This window comes from Vitis vinifera, chromosome 11 (genome assembly GCF_030704535.1).
Source record: "Vitis vinifera cultivar Pinot Noir 40024 chromosome 11, ASM3070453v1".
NCBI classification, from domain to species: domain Eukaryota; kingdom Viridiplantae; phylum Streptophyta; class Magnoliopsida; order Vitales; family Vitaceae; genus Vitis; species Vitis vinifera.
In genome coordinates, this window is record NC_081815.1 from 6,929,891 (window position 1) to 6,947,572 (window position 17,682).

The following is a 17,682-nucleotide window of genomic DNA, read 5'->3' on the forward strand; positions in this document are numbered from 1 at the left end:
GCTAAGTGGCAGTACTAGGGAGTTGTGGGCTTAGGCACTTCTAGAGACAAAGAATCGGTCGGTTTGGGTGTCTATCTTTGCATCTGGTCTGCCCCTTTTAGCGTAGTTTAGGTTGTGTATTTATAACTTTTTTGGGAGTAGTGGTAGTAGATTTGATGGAAGTTGGAAGTAGCCTCAGTTTTTATTTGATATGGGTTTGCCAGTTTGGTTGGAGGGGGGGAGGAGTGGTAATAAGGATTGTTAGGGGTGTTGAAGATTAGGGGTGTTGAAGATCTTAATGTTGTGGGGAAGATGATCATAATGTTGATTTAAAGCCCTTGTACAATTGTGGACAATGGAGAATGAATGAGGTTGAATAACTTGGAATTGGATGTCATATTAGGTTGAATTGTTAAGAAAGTGGTGGATTTCAATTTATATCTAATGTCCTGTTTGGTTTGCAGAATAGGTGGAATAGGAATTGTATTCCTAGGGAAATGAATGCTAGAAGTGAACGTGATGGGATTTAATGATTCTAATTCTTATGTTTGAATAAGTTAGATTTCAGAATTAAGAAAATATATTTATTTCTTAAGACTGAGATGGAAAACCTTTTTTTCTCTCATATTTTTCTCTAAATAGTTACACAAGTTTATAATACATGATACATCACATGGTAGACTTCTAAGGCCTAAAAATAGTAATACAACTACGTATTCTAATCACACCAGATTTCTGGGAATTACACAAATAACTCTTAACAGCTTTACATTAACTTACACAGTCATACAATCTATTTTAGGAAGGAGAATTAAGTCATAATATTGTCAAATATTCCTACATTCCCCTCAAGCAGATATGCAAAGATATTTTGCATTTTAAGCTTGTCTAGGAATTGATGAAATGTAGAGTTTGGTAACCCCTTGGTGAATACATCGGCCAAATGGAGGTTTGAGACAAGGAAACCCTCTTTCTCCTTTCCTTTTCACCATTGTGGCGGATGATGATGATTATAGCAAAGGAGAGTGGTTTAACAAATGGGTTCATAGTGGGCAGAGATAGGACAAGAGTGTCTCTTTTACAATTCGCAAATGACACCATTTTCTTTTCTAAAGCCTCTCTAGAAAACTTGGAAAACTTCAAGTTAATTGTAGAAACTGAGAATCTTTCTAAAATTCATTCAAAATTGTATTTTTTACATAAATAGATCCCTATTTAACAAATACACAGAGAGCAAACAAAAAAGGAAAAAAAAAACAAATATGAAAAAATTAAAATCACACAAATTACCCACAATTGGGGCCTCAATCTTTCCCTAATATCCTACAGATCACCATTCAAATTATGCCGGATTTCTACACTCCCCCTCAAGTTGGATCATAGATATGAATCATGTCCAACTTGCAAATAAAATCTTCAAAGTTTGATTTATGTAACCCTTTGGTGAAAATATCGGCCAATTGGTCCCTTGTAGGGATATAAGTCATGCAAATAATCCCTTTCTCAATTTTTTCCTTTATAAAGTGTCTGTCCACTTCTATATGTTTGGTCTTGTCGTGCTGAACAAGATTATGAGAAATACTAATGGCAGTTTTGTTGTCACAATAGAGTTTAATGGGGAACTCTATTGTAATGTGTAGTTCTTCCAACAGTTTTGGCAACCATAGTCCTTCACACATGCTTGTGCAACTGCTCTGAATTCAGCTTCAGCATTGCTTTTGGCTACTACACTCTGCTTCTTACTTCTCCATGTTACTAAATTCCCTCAGACATAGGTACAGTAGCCTGTAGTAGACCTTCTGTCATCTGCTGATCCCGCCCAATCTGCATCTGTATAGATTTCTACCTTCTTACTATCACTCTTCTTAAAGAATAGTCCTCTCTTTGGAGAACTCTTTAGGTATCTGAGGATCTTATACATTGCTTTCAGATGACTTTCCTTTGGTGAATGCATGTACTGGTTAACCACGCTTACGACGAAAGCAATGTCAAGTCTAGTGTGAGAAAGGTAGATCAGTCTACCTACTAGTCGCTGATATTTCTCTCTATCCACGGGTTTTCCGTCGCTTTCCGTCCTGTTTCTTGCCTTGATAGGGGTATCGCTTGGCTTGCATCCCAGCATGCCAGTCTCAGTCAACAAGTCAAGTACATACTTTCTTTGGGAAATACTAATTCCCTTACTTGATCTGGCGACCTCCATTCCTAGGAAATACCGCATTTGACCCAGATCTTTTACCTCAAATTATATGGCTAAGACCTTCTTCAACCTTTCCACTTCTCCAATGTCATCTCCAATGAGAATGATGCCATCGACATACACGATTAGAATGGTCATCCTTCCATCGTTGGATTGTTTAAAGAACATAGTATGATCCGACTGCCCCTGTTGGTATCCTTTGTTCTTAATCACCTTTGCAAATCTATCAAACCATGCTCTGGGTGATTGCTTGAGACCATAAAGAGATTTCTTCAATTTGCATACCCTGGTTTCTTCTTCTTCCTTATAGAACCCTGGTGGTAGCATCATAAACACTTCTTCTTCCAGTTCATCATTCAGAAAGGCATTCTTGATATCAAATTGATGGAGTGGCCAGTCAAGATTTGCTGCCAAGGATAAAAGAACTCATATAGTGTTCAACTTTGCCACTGGTGCAAATGTCTCGGTATAGTCGATGCCATAGGTCTGAGTGAACCCCTTTGCAACCAAGCGGGCTTTGTATCGTTCTACTGTGCCATCCGCCTTATATTTCACTGTGAATACCCATTTACAGCCCACTGGTTTCTTCCCTCTTGGCAAATTCATCACTTCCCAAGTCCCATTTTTTTCCAATGCCCTTATTTCTTCCATCACTACCTCTTTCCATTCTGGAATCTCCAAGGCTTCTTGAATGTTTTTAGGAATTTGGATTCTATCAAGGTTAGTTGTAAAAACACGACATTTTGCAGAAAGAGTATTATAAGACACAAATTTCGAGATAGGATGGAGAGTATATGAACGAGGTTGTTTCCTAAGAGCAATGGGTAAGTCATCTGTTACCTGATCAGAATTGGAGCCAGACTCCCGAGGGGTTGGAATTATCACAGGTTCTGATTTTTTTAGTGCTTCGGAGATGAGTGTCTCATTGAACTTTGATTTTGGCTTCCTTGAGTAGACAAGTGTTTCCCTATTTGTCTGTAATTCTGTATCTCCCCCTGAGTTTAAGTGTCCTTCTGTATTAGGCGAAAGGGTAGATATAAGGCACGGAGTGGATTCGAACACAGCAACATCGAGATAGTCAAAGGTTAAGGGTGGTCTAGTTTCACTCATGGACTCCCCCTGAAGCGAGTAGTAGGGAGTATGCTCAAAAAATGTGACATCTAGGCTAACATATAGCTTCTGTGAAATTGGGTCATAGCATTTGTAGCCCTTTTTTGTGGAATAGTAGCCAAGAAAGACACATTTAAGCGCTCTGGGATCAAATTTGTTCTGCTTAGGTCTGTGAGTGTGGACAAACACAGTGGACCCAAAGACATGAAGTGGAAAATGTGCATCGAGTCTAGAGTGAGGAAAAAACTCTTGGAATTTCTGGAGGAGTGTGACAAAAGATAGGACCCGACTAGGCATTCGGTTAATAAGGTATGTGGCTGTCAAAATGGAGTCACCCCAAAATTGTGAGGGCATGTGAGAGGTAAACAGAAAAGCACGAGCAACTTCAAGAATATGTCTATTTTTCCATTCTACAACCCCATTTTGCTAAGGGGTGTCAACGCTTTGATGTATAATACCATTTTCTTTCTAGATAGGTGCTCAATGAGTGATTGAAATACTCAGTACCATTTTCAATACGAAGAATTTGAATTTTGGTGTGAAACTGAGTTTGTATCATAAAGTGAAAGTTCATGAAGACTGATCGAACCTCAGTTTTATCAGTCAACAAATATACCTAACACAGGCAAGTGTGATCATCAATAAAAGTAATAAACCATTTTTTATGGGTCCTATTAAGGGTACATGAGGGTCCCCATAGATCACTATGAATTAGAGTAAATGGTATGGATGGTCTATACTTAGATTTAGGAAAAGACGCCTCGGTGGTATTTGGCAAGTTCACACACTTCACACTGAAAATCCCATGAAACTTTATTTGAACATAGTGAAGGAAATAAATGTTTTAAGTACTGAAAACTAGGATGACCCATCCTTTTGTGCCATAACAAAAGTTCACTATCCTTAGGACGAGATGCAGAATTACAAACAGTAGGAGAACACTATCCATGCACATCAGTTTCGTCGAAGTAATATAGACCCTCACGTTCCTTAGCACTGCCAATCGTCTTCCTTGATGATAGGTCCTGAAAAACACAATGAGATGGTAGGAATTTAGCTGACAAATTAGACTTTTTGGTTAACTAACTAATAGACAGCAAATTGCAAGATAAATTAGGTACATGTGGGACAGGGTTGAGAGTAATAAACTCAGAAATACGAATACTCTCTTTGCCAGCAATTGGGGATAAAGTACCATATGCAATTTTTACTTTTAAATTATCGGCACAGGAAGAGTATGTAGAAAATAAACGATGAGCATCAGTCATACGATCAGATGCACCAAAGTCAATAATCCAGGGAGTAATATGAGACATGGTGCTAAGTGCTGTCAGAAAGGTACCTTTTTAGGCCAAAGAACCAGAGGACAAAGTAATAGAAGACATACCAAAGGCTTGGAAATTAGAAAAAGGCTTATAATTTCGCAAGCTAGTTGGAATTAAACCCCACACTAGAAGTTGACTGACGAATTTTGGTGGGTGTTTTGTCTGCCTGGGTTTCGGTGGAGGCCTGAAGACTATGGGCTTTATTGGGCTGTCTGGGCTTCCAATCTGTGGGCTTGCCATGTAAAGTCCAGCAAGTGTCTTTAGTGTGGCCCAACTTCTTACAATGCTCACAATAAGTCCTCTTGGACTGTCTTGGGCTTGGCCCACTAGATCCAGCAGCATGAGGCCCCACTAGATCCAGCATGAGGCCCACGTCCACCAGTAGCAGCATGAGGCCCATAGGTTAAAAGGGCTGAAGCCTTAGGCCTAAATGAGAGATCCAACATCACTCTCCTTTTGCTTTCCTCTTGCCACACCTCAGAGAAGACCTCTCGGATGGAGGGCAATGGCCGGCGACTAAGAACCCTACTCTTGATGTCGTCAAGCTCACGGTTTAGCCCCACTAGGAACTCGAAGACCCTCTCGTTCTCCATCTTCTTCTTGAAGCGCACACTGTGACCCATGCACTCCCACTCCTCTTCGCAGTTGAGATCAAGATCTTGCCACAAACCCAGCATCTCGGTGTAGTATTCCGTGACTTCTCGATCTCCTTGCTTCATCTGCCAAAGCCGTGTCTTGATTTCAAAGATTTGGGAAGCATTCTCGGCATTGAAATACGTTTCCCGTATCGCATTCCACACATCCTTTGTCGTCGGGAGGAACATGTAAGTCTTGCCAATGGTTGGCTTCATGGAGTTAATTAAGCATGAGGTGATAAAGGAGTTTTCGGACTGCCATTTCTGGGATGCCGCTACATCGGTCGGAGGTGGTTGTCGAGTCTCGCCGGTAAGAAGCCCTAACTTTCCCTTTCCGTCAATAACGAGCTTGATTGCTTGTGCCCACTCTCTGTAATTCTTGCTATTCAATTTTTCAATGCTAAGATGGAGTGGGGAGTTGTCGAATGCACCGACGGGGCCCATTGAGGAGTGTATCTCCGACACTCTTTCATGGGTTGCCGATTGACTGGACTCATGGTTGTTTCCTCTTTGGGCAGCCATGGACTGATTAGGGTTTTAGAGCAAACCTTGCTCTGATACCATGTAGAAACTGAGAATCTATCTAACATTCATTCAAAATTGTATTTTTTACATAAACAAATCCCTATTTAACAAATACATAGAGAGCAAACAAAAAAGGAAAAAATACAAATATGGAAAAATTAAAATCACACAAATTACCCACAAGTGGGGCCTCAATCTTTCCCTAATATCCTACAAATCACTGTTCAAATAATACCGGATTTCCACATTAATCCTCTTGGTTCTTGGTCAATTATTAGGGCTTAAGATCAACTTAGAGAAGAGCACCCTCTCCGGTATCAACATGAGCCAGGATATGATATCTAGGTAGGCCTTGATGTTTGACTGTAAAGTTTTAGAATGACCCTTATCCTATTTGGGTCTTCCTTTAGGAGGGAATCCAAAGTCAAGGGGATTTTAGGATCCAATGGTTGATAGAATTTTGAGGAGATTGGATAGGTGGGAATAAGCCTTTTTGTCTTTTGGTGGGGGGGAGAATAACCCAAATACACTCATGTTTGTCACACATCTCTAGTATCTCTTTTCAAAATCCCTACATCAGTAGCCTTAAAGATTGAGAAATTGTAAAGGGACTTTCTCTGGTCAAGGGGTGGGGAGGGAAAGAAAGATCATCTTACTAGTTGAAACATAGCGTGTAGGCCAAAGGAGTTTGGAGATTGGGAAGACTTCTTTGAGAAATTGAGCTCTGTTAGGGAAGTGGCTATGGAGGTTCCCTAAGGAAAGTTATGGGCTACATAGGACACATCCTTATGGATGGGACGCTAATATTTTGGTTTGATGGTCATATAGATGTCCTTGGAAGACCATTACATAAGTTTTCTAGGATTTTTTGATGTTGTCATTAATAGACAATTTTTGACAAATTTGAAAATATCAAAGGTTTGCATGAGAAAAGTTTCTTATTACATTAGAAGTCAAATGGTAAGTTTTTTTTTTTTACTAGAACTATGGTGAATGAATAAATAAAGGCTATTAATTGTGTCTTGGAAACCATAAGAAAGGAGTTGAGGGTTATCATTATAAAAGAGAAGAACCTACTTATTGTAAGGACTTTTTGATAATTTTCTAGAAAAAATATACTAAGTTAGTTTCCAGAATTTTCTGGTTTCAGCTTATGCAAAGGGTTTTTCTTAAATTTTTCTTTAAGAAATCTTGGTTTCGACAGTGTTAGGAGTAACTTGGTTGTAGTCTACTTGGATAGTAGCTATGATAGCTTTTCAGTTTTTATCAATTGGTATTGGAGCCTCTGTTCCAGATTTGTGATTATTTTGAATCAATGGCTGGGTCTGGGAATCATTTGAATGCTACAGCATCACAACCAGCAGGAAACAATCCAACTAGAGAAGAGTTTGCAAACTTGCAGCAGCAACTTAATCAATTATGTGCCAAATTGGAGCAAGCTGGTATTTTTGGTGCTCCAAATTCCACCATTGGAGGCCAAACAAGGCAAACTTTTCAAACTTATCAGCAGAGGAATTTGAGAAATCAGCCTGCTATTGAGAGTTCCAACAAATTGTAGGGGACTTTTCAGATGAAGAAGGTGGAGTTTTACCTTTGGAGTGGCAACCAACATTTCATCATACCATAGATCATGATTAAAATCTAAATATTAAGGTAGACATTTCATACTGTATTGGAGAGGAGCAACCAGTAGAGGTCTTAGATTAGTTGAATGAAGTTGAAAGTTTCAGTTTCTAAATCTTCCAGAAAATAAAAAAGTGAAGCTGGTGGCTATAAAATTCAAGGGGTATGCTTCCTCTTGGTGGTAGCTAGTGCAAGTGACAAGAGTCTAATCTGGAAAGGAGAAAATCTAGAGTTGAACTAAAATGCTGCAGCAAATCCAAAGTCAATTCCTTCCATTGAACTATGAAGGAATTCTTTTTCAGCAATACCAACCACTTCAGCAAGGCCAACGTTTTGTGCGAGAATACACTAATGAGTTTTACAAAATGCCGACTAGAGTACAGCTAACTGAAACGGAAGTGTAGATCATTCATCATTATTTGATGGGATTGTGGCCAAATGTTAGAAATTTGGTGGAGCTACAACCTTGTTGGATGCTATTTGGTGCTGTTCAGTTGGCAATGAAAGTTGAAAGTCAGCAAAGATGGTCCAACAATCACTCGATTAAAAGTGTAAGGGGCCTTAATCAATTGGAGGATAATAGGTAGCATGGAGATGCCAAACAGAAATCAGTGGCAGCGAATGATGATTTGCAGAATCCTAGATCAAACACTCAGTTCCAATCTCGCAACCAAGGTTGAGGGCGTGCAATAATGAGAAATCTTGTTCTTGGAAATAGTAGCAGCTCATTTCAATCTGTGAGACATAGTGTAATAAGTTATAAATGTGGAAAAGACGGTCACATATCTTTTGATTGCTGAAAACAAGCCAACAACTTATTGATCAAGATGAAGGAGAGAATAATGATAATGGGGAGGTAGTGATGGAACCTCAAGGCGATGAAGAGTTGTTGGAATTAACAGAAGATGAAGTCACATATGAAGACCATGATTTTCCAAATTCAGTGGTAAGACGTTCCATGTTAACTTTAAAAGCGTCAAAAAGCGATTGGAGGAGAAACAATATTTTGAAAACTTGATGCTCTTCACATGGGAGGTGTTGCAATGTTATTATTGATAGGGGAAGTTGTGAGAATATTGTTTCTAAAGAAATGGTGATGAAGCTTAACTTGGAAGTGCTACCACACCTAAAGCCATATGGAGTTGCTTGGTTTAAGAAAGGAGGTGAAGTAGAAGTAGTGTAGCAATGCCTTGTTCCCTTCTCAATTAGGAAAAACTATGTGATGTGATGGAAATGGAAGCCTACCATTTGTTACTTAGAAGGCCATGGCAATTTGAAAATAAAACTGTCCACCATGGAGAGAAGAATGTTTATGCTTTCTACAAAAATGGACTTAAGGTAGTACTTGCCCCGATGAAAGAAGAGTTTGTTAAGTCTAAGGTCAAACAAGAACAATCTTATGTGATTGTTCAATGCTTTTTAAATGAGTTTGAAGCTAATGGAGTTGCATTTTGTTGTTGGCAAAAGATGTCTTAGAAGACCAACAAGATGTTTCTAATGAAGCAAAGACATTATTGGAAGTTGTAGAGGTATTTCCTATAGGGCTACCAAGTGGATTGCCTCCAAAAAGAAGCATCCAACACTATATTGATCTATACCAGGAGCCAGCCTACCAAACCTGCCACATTAGAGAATGCCTCCAAAAGAACATGAAGAACTTCAAGACAAGTGGAAGAGTTGTTGCAGAAGGTACATATAAGGGAATCAATGAGTCCATTTGCAGTTCCAGCACTATTAACTCCAAAGAAAGATGGTACCGGGAGAATGTGCCTTGATAGTCGGGCAATAAATTGGATAACGATAAAGTATCGGTACCTAATCCCAAGGCTAGATGATATGCTGGATATGTTTCATGGAGCAAAGGTATTTTCTAAAATTGATCTTAAAAGTGGCTATTACCAGATTAGGATTTGGGAAGGTGATGATTGGAAAACAACCTTCAAAACTAAACATGAACTTTATGAATGGATTGTGATGCCTTTTGGTTTGTCAAATGCACCTAGCACATTATGCGTTTGATGAATCAAATTTTGAAGCCATGCATAGGAAAGTTTGTGGTGGTGTATTTTGATGATATACTTATTTATAGCTCATTTGCAGCACTTGAAGGAAGTATTAGATGTTCTCAAAAGAGAAAAGCTTCATGCCAATATGAAAAAGTGCATATTTTTAATTGATTCTTTGCTGTTTCTGGGATATATGGTTAGTGCTGAAGGGATAAAAGTTGATTACAGTAAGGTTGAAGCAATTAGAAGCTGGCCAATACCAAAAATAGTGGGAGAAGTGGGCAGTTTTCATGGTCTAACCTCATTTTATAAATGCTTTATCAAGAATTTCAGCACCATACTTGCTCCTATAACTGATTGCATGAATAAAGGGAGGTTTCAATGGTCAGAACAAGCTGAAGAAAGTTTTCAAAAGATTAAAGAGATGCTTAGCTCAGCCCCGGTTCTAGTGCTGCCAGATTTTAAAAGGGTCTTTGAAGTAGAGGGTGATGCTTGCCGAATTGGGATGGGAGCTAATGTTTTAAGTCAAGAAGGTACGCCTGTGTCATTTTACAGTGAAAAATTGAATGACACAAGGAGGTACAAGACTAATGATAAAGAATTTTATGCTATCATTCATACTCTTAAGCATTAGGAGCATTACTTGATACATCAGGAATTTATTTTGCATATAGATCATGAAGCTTTAAAGCATCTCAACAACCAACAAAAGTTAAGCAAGAGGCATGCACATTGGGTTTCTTACTTGCAACTATTCACATTTGTGATGAAGCATGAGTTTGGAGCAAGTAACAAAGGGGCAGAACCTACTTATTGTAAGGACTTTTGATGATTTTCCAGAAAAATATATTCTAAGTGATTATCCAAAATTTTTTGGTTTCAGCTTATGTAAATGATTTTTCCTATATTTTTCCTTAGAAATCTTAGCTTTGATGGTGGTTGGATTAATTTGGTTGTAGTCTACTTGGATAGTAGCTATAATAGTTTTTTAGTTTTCATCATTTTTCTACTCTCACTCGCCTTGTGGTGGGTAATGGGGAGAGAATTCTTTTTTAGGAAGATGTTTGGTGGTGTGATCAACCTATGTCTTCCACAATTTTTAGGCCTTTATAGAGTTATCATAGTGAAAAATCTCACCATTTTAGCCATTCATGGTAACTCCTCTCCATTTTCTTGGAACCTAACTTTCGTCACAATCTCACAGATATAGAAATTGAAAACCTCGAAAGACTCATATCCTCACTTACTTCTGTGCACTTATCTCCTTTTGTTGCAGATTTAAGAACTTGGTTTTTATCCTCTTCAGATTTAAGAACTTGTCCAATTTATAAAATCCTTCTCTGTTCTTTCCAACAAAATTTTTATAGAAATCAAAAGTCCCTTGAAAGGTCAAGGCATTTTCTTGGTTAGTGGTGCATAAGAGGGTAAATAATATTGACATGCTACAGTTGAGAAGACTTTACAAGTCTCTTAGTTGTCATTGGTATATATTATGCATGGGAAGTGGAGAATCGATCGACCATCTCTTTCTACATTGCCTGTTGACATTGGGGCTTTGGCACAAGTTAGCCAATATGGTATGGGTTCCACCTAGGAGTATTTGTGTTATGATGACTATTTCATTTAGAGGTTTGGGGAACTCCATCAAAAGGAAGACCTTGTGGCAAATCACTTGTCTCACTATAGTTTGGATTGTGTGGTAAGAGAGAAATGCTAGCATCTTTGAAGAAAAACGGAGAATAGAAGAGATGTTGTGGGGTCTAATTTACTTTTATTCATCCTTGTGGTCCTCTTACTTAGTCGCCTTTAGGGGTATTCCACTTATTGTTATTCAACTTAGTTGGTATTCAGTTTGTAATTCAAAAGAGGTGGATAACTATGAGAGATTTTGAGTCTTGAGGACTTCAGCATCACACCACCTAATAAATGGATGTCTTGAGATCCGAGCTCTCTTGTATCTTAATAAAGAAATGTGGCTATCTATATGTATAGTCCTTCTTGTATAGGGTAGGTGTTTAGTCTTTTATATGGTTTTTTGTATTAAGAGGGGAGGACCTCTCATCCTCCTCTTATACTTTTTCCTTTTCTAATATATTTCTTGTTTCTGATCAAAAAAAGATAAAAGAAAAAAGAAAAAAGAAAAAAAGCCAACTGCATAGTTAATGAAACATAGGGTGTATACACTTGTCCACTGCCTAATTTTTTCTTTGATAAAGTGAAGTTCTATCTCCACATGCTTTATTATATCATGATGGATTGAATTGTGTGCTATGTTTATGGCTTCTTTGTTGTCATGATATAGCATCATAGGATTGTGAATCTTAACTTTAAAATCTGTAAGTACTATTTTAAGCCAGAGTAACTCACAAATCCTTTAGACCCTAACTCTGAATTCAGTCTCAACACTTGACCATGCTACTGTTGATTGCTTTTTCCTACTGTAGGTGACAAGATACCCTCCTATGAGAGTACGATACCTTGTTGATCTTCTATCAATAAGAGAACTTGCCCAATTTGAATTAGTGTTTGCTTCTAACTGTAGGTCTCCATTGTTTTGAAACAGAACTTCTTTTTATCGGGGGCTGCCTTGAGATACCTGAACATCCTGTACACAGCTTCTAAATTAGGCTTAATGGTGAATGCATGAATTGGCTTACCAAACTAACCACATATGCAATGTTGGGTCTTGTGTGTGATGGATAAATCAGCTTTCCTACCATTCTTTGATGAGTACCTTGGTCATCTTCATGTTCTTCATTTTTCGTCCCTTGTTTATGGTTTGCCCCAATAGTTGTTTCAGCTGGTTTGAAACCCAACAAGCCTGTTTCTTTAAGCAAGTTCAATACATACTTCCACTAAGAAATAAAATTACCTTGTTTTGACCTTACGACTTTGATGATGAGGAAGTATCCAAGACTTCATAGAACCTTAATTTCAAACTCATCTGCTAGATATGCTTTGAGCCTTCAATTTCTTCTAGATCATCTCTAGTGGCCACTATGTCATCTATGTAAACAATTACTGTTGTTACCTTGCCTTGAGCATAGTGTTTGATAAACAAAGTTTGATCCTTTGGTTATCATTGACTTTGTAAACTTCCCAAACCAAGCTTGTGGAGGTTGTTTTAGCTCATAGAGGGATTTTTTGAGTCTGCATACCTTATTTGTCTATATTTTGTGGACAAATCCCAACAAAACATCTATATACACTTCCTCTTCTAAGTTGTTATGGAGGAAAACATTTTTGACATCAAATTGTTGCAAAGGCAAGTGTAAGTTTGTTGCTACAGACAGTAGAGCTCTAACAGTGTTCATCTTCACTATTGGTACCAGTTGTTGACATCTTAGATCTAAGCAATGGAAGCAATACTTATTTTTTAAAAAATTGATCTTTTAGGGTTAAAGTACTAACCTTTAGGTTTGGATGTTCCCAAACCTTAAATTCCAATTGTTGAAGACAACCTTGAAGTTGTTGGAAGTCTCGTAAACCCACGATTTTCTGCCTGCCTAATGACCCAACCTTGTTCTTGGCACACTTCCAGTGGGGAGGAAAGGGGGGTGAAGACTATGACTCTTTTTCTCTCTGGATGGTGGAAGACAAAAGTTATGGAAACCCTAAGTGTCATGATTAAGTTGACATCATATGTTTGTGTATACCCCTTTGCTACAAACCTTGCCTTGTACCGTTCCACCATTCCATCTACTTTATACTTGATGGTGTAAATTCATTTGCACCCAACTGTTTTCTTCCCGCTTTACTGGTAGATGATTTTTGTTTTTTTTTTTAATGTTTCATTGAGCTGTTTTTGTTATGTAGTTCTTATCCTGGAAATAGTAACGCGTATATTATTTCATTGCTTTCTTACTCTGGATTTGCTATTATTTCAGGTGCTTCTGATCAAGCAAATTTACCAAAATGCATAAATAGTCTTGAAAACTTACTTCATGCTAAGGTGGGTTATGGAAGCTGCCAAGTTTATATAACAAACTTCTGTTTTTTTATTTTTTTTATTTGCCTTTGTCAAAATAATTATAGTCAAAATAAGACTGAACCAGCAATACTTATGCTTAATCAATAGCTTGTGAGATGAGCCCAAGCCCAGGATAATTCATTTTGGTTAATGGGTCTTTGCCAAACTGGCATTTGTTGAGCTCATCCAAAGCATTGTTGTACCTTGTCTGCATGTGTGTGTTTCTGTGTAGTTATTTTAACATATGTGTTCTACTTTGAAACTCATGCCTTCATGGCTTGGCCAAGCCTTGAAAACTGCTATTTGCTTAAGCCAAGCAAGCCCTGGCCTACCGCAATACTTGGTGACAAACCTCAGCTCTTCCTGGATGATGCTCAGCCGTGCTGAAGAATACTTGATTTAACATCTTTGGACCCCCCTTTTGAGAATTCCCTATGCCTCATTTGCACATACGCAGTGAGACTTGCTACTTAGATATCCAATTGGAAAATGCCCTTGAGGCCTGGCTCAAGTGGCAAGGGGTTAGGGTGGGGGTGTGGAAGGTTTTAGGTTTAAATCTCAGAAAAAGAAAAAGGGGAAAAAAATTGCCTATCAAAGCAGAAAAAAAGGTTCTACTGAAGAACTGTTCAGATCAAATGATCAAGGATGACATTTAGAGAAAAGAAGCATGGTTACTGCCTTTGGATCCTTTCTTCATGAGATCCTCTTTTACTGCCTCCAGATCTTACAGAAAGTGACAATGAATTAATCAGGACCCTTTGTTGCAGTCCTATTGAATGTGATACATGAACATGACATTATCAGATGACCAACCTTTCGACATCAGGGCATTCATTTGGGAGTCATCATTTGGGTCCCAAACTGAACCTTTGTGTACAATGTGTATACAGCTGTTTGGTTTTTCTACTTTGGTTATGCAGGTGCTGATATAGATGTTCACCAACTTCAGTAACGAATCTCTAATTATTTTTCTCCACCATTGCATAGGTTTATTCTGTTGAAAACCAGCAAGAATTGGAAAGATTTGTGGCATCTCCTAAAATAAATGTATATTGTTATCATCCTGACATAAACATGACATCTAGCACTTGCAAAAAACTTGAGGAGATAAAAAGCCAGGTAACCTTTATTTTTTTATTGTTTTATCTTTTAAAGGTTTAATCTCGTGGTAGTAATTATTATTTTTTTATTCCAATAGAATCTCACTTTTTGCTACTTCATTTTTCAATTTGATAAGAGCAGTGTGTATTATCACTGAGAAGGAACGTCGAAGATCACAAAAGTCTCCGAAGCACAAAAAAGCTGCTCCAGAGAATGCATGATAATTTGATTTTTTCCATGGAGAATCTTGGCCTTTGGGGAGCATTACAAGTAAGGTCTTGCATCATCCAATTAGTTCTGTTGGTTCTTCTAAAATTTATGTGTTTTTCTTTAGTCATTCCAGTTCCTTTTCTTCATAATATGCTTGTAGCATTATGGTTTATAGATCTTTTTCTCGTCAAAGGCAAAGTTATGATCCCTGTTTCCTACTTCATGCTATTGAGATCTTTTATAGGATACATTTGCCATTTTCATATTGCCTTGTAGAATTTGATTCTTTTGAGGGCTGACATTTGTGCTTTATTTTTAATGAAAGCACTCTGTGAAGCCTGTGTGCAAGTGTTTGGTCAGTGTTCATACAGTTGCATAGAGTGGAGTGTACCCTCAACTGACATCTTTTAATCATACATGCCTTCCACCTTATACATTCCAATTAGTATCAGGTTATTGTACTGTTTTTACACCAAAAATATGTACAATTCTTGGTATTATGCTTGAGTTAATCTTAGAGTCCCAGATTTTTTAGAACTGAATGTTGAGAGAGCATCTAAGGATGTGGTTGAAAAAAAGGCTTAGCTTCCCTACTACCTACTTCCTCTCTATTTTTGGGATACCTATTAGTGAGACTAAAAACGGCTTGGGATTTGGGAGTCTGGAAGAGGATGATCTCATCAGTTGGAAGATTGTGTATAAGTGGGTTACTTTTAGAAATTGGGCCTTGTTGGATTAATGGTTGTGAAGATTTTCAAAAGAGCAATGCTCTCTTTGGCACTTATTAAGTGTGGGTTGCAGGTTAATGGATGGGATGCAGTCCAATGTTGAGAACACAAACTGTCGTCAGAAAGTCATTGCAAGTTTTCCATATGTTATCAGGTGTATTAAGTTCATTGTTGTTAATCAATCTAAAATCATCTTTTGAGAAGGTCTTTGATTCTTTTTTCCATTTCTTTTTTTGGGTATGGGCAGTGGCTGACACTTCTTTCAAATTTCTTTTATTTATTTATTTTGATCTGAAACAAAAGATGTATATATTTATATTAATGAAAATATGAGAAGGATGAGGAGTCCTCCCCACGATTAGAAAAAGACCTGATCATAATATGATCGACCTTCTCTACTATACAAGGAATCTACACAAAAGGTTTCGATTGCAACGTGACATATAAAAATGTCATCTGTTGAAGTTCTGACTAAGCTCCTCTTAAGGATATATAAACCCTTTTCATTTATACACCAAAAGCAAGTCTGTTGAGTTAGATAACATTAAGAGGAATGCCTTTAAAAGCCTTGGTGCGCGAGGCCTAGAAAGAAGAATAGAAGTACAGTAAATCCCACAATCCCTCTGTTGTCTCCCACTTATCCTGAAAATTTTTGGCATTTCTCTATCGCCTCATAATCCAAAGCAATGTGTTACAAGCTGTCTACCAAAGAGTCTTGCCTATAATGGAGCTCCCCAATTCTATATGAAATGATCATCATATCACATATACTCTTGTGTGGAGCCTAATCATTGCTGACTAGTCTAAATAAATAGTACTAAAACCCTAAAGTTATTGAACAATGCAGAAAGAGATGATGAATAGACTTTCCACTCCCCTTACATAGAACACACCAATCAGCCCTAAGGGATTTGAAAGATCTTCTCAACTGTAGCATGTTGTTGGTAAATTACATTCTTGTGTCCTACTAACCAAGTAAAGGCATTGACCTTAGATGAGACTTTAGATTTCCATATAAATTTGGTTGGGGAGAAAAGAATAATAATTGATGTCTTAGACAAAGCCATGAAGAACAATTTGATTAAAAATAATCTTGAAGAGGCTAATGACCATGCTCTCACATCTAGGGTGGATGAAGACAAGTGCACACAAGTGAGGGATGATGTGAGTATTTCAAGGTCCTCAACCTCTGAATCTGTAAGGTTACGATGGAAGTTAAGATTCCAAGAAAAAGAATAAGAGTGGCCAAGAATAATTGAAATGGTGGAATTTCTAACTATGACAACTCTATAAAGACATGAAAATTATGAACATAAAGGTTGATCTCCCAACTATAAATCCTCCCAAAAATGAATTTTCACTTTGTCACCCACCATAAAATGAGTGTAACTTAAAAAAATGTGGAACATCTATACAATGACCTTCGAGGGACACCTACGTGACCATGTGACTATAATGTTAGCGTCTCATCCATCAGGATGTGCCTCATAAATGCTTAAAATAACCTAATGCTAAAGGCCATAACTTTCAATGGGGAACCTCTAAAGCCATTTCCCTAAGAGAGCACGATTCCTTAGAGAGATCAACCCAAATCCTAAACCTCCTGACTCTTTAAGCTTACACACTAAGTCTCAACTAATAAGATAATCTTTTTTACCCTCCTAAACTCTTGATTCGAGAAAATCCCTTTGCAATTTCTCATTCTTAGATGCTACTAACATTGGAATCTTGAAAAGAGATAAGAAATAGTTAGGGATGTGAGATAAGCATGACTGAATTAGAGTAATTCAATCCCTTAGAGACAAGAAGACCTTTTTCCATCCATCCAATCTCCTTGAGACCTTGTCAATCATTGGATCCCAAAATGCCATTGCCTTGAGATTCCCCCCTAATGGAAGACCCAAGTAAATTACAGGCTAATTTGAAACTTTGCATTAAGCATTGATGCCAATTTGGTATTCAAATCCTGACTTATGTTGGTTCCAAATAGAGTGTTCTTGTCTAAATTGATCTTTAGCCTTAATATGTTCCCAAAAATCAATAGGATTAGTTTAAGGTTTTGCAGATCTTCCATAGAAGCTCTAACGAAAAAGATGGTTTCATCTATAAATTGTAAATGAGATACTTTAATCCTATTCTTACTCAATAGGAATCCCTCTAAAAGACTACTCTCTTCAGTTCTCAGCATCATCCTATTTAATACATTGGTTGTTGTAGTAAAAAGGAATGAGGAAAAAGGGTCTCTTTGTCTTAAACCTCTGGTCATCTTAACT

The 17,682-nt window shown here is 37.7% G+C and overlaps 1 protein-coding gene across 1 annotated transcript in view; it reads left to right on the top strand.

The window, feature by feature from the left end:
- LOC100243116 (dicer-like protein 4) overlaps window positions 1-17,682 on the top strand; it is an 85,012-nt gene that overhangs the window by 5,910 nt on the left and 61,420 nt on the right. The window contains exons 6-8 of the mRNA XM_002264450.5: window positions 13,288-13,352; window positions 14,358-14,489; window positions 14,613-14,741. Of these exons, the coding sequence (XP_002264486.2) occupies window positions 13,288-13,352; window positions 14,358-14,489; window positions 14,613-14,741 (326 nt within the window). The remainder of the gene's footprint in view (window positions 1-13,287; window positions 13,353-14,357; window positions 14,490-14,612; window positions 14,742-17,682) is intronic.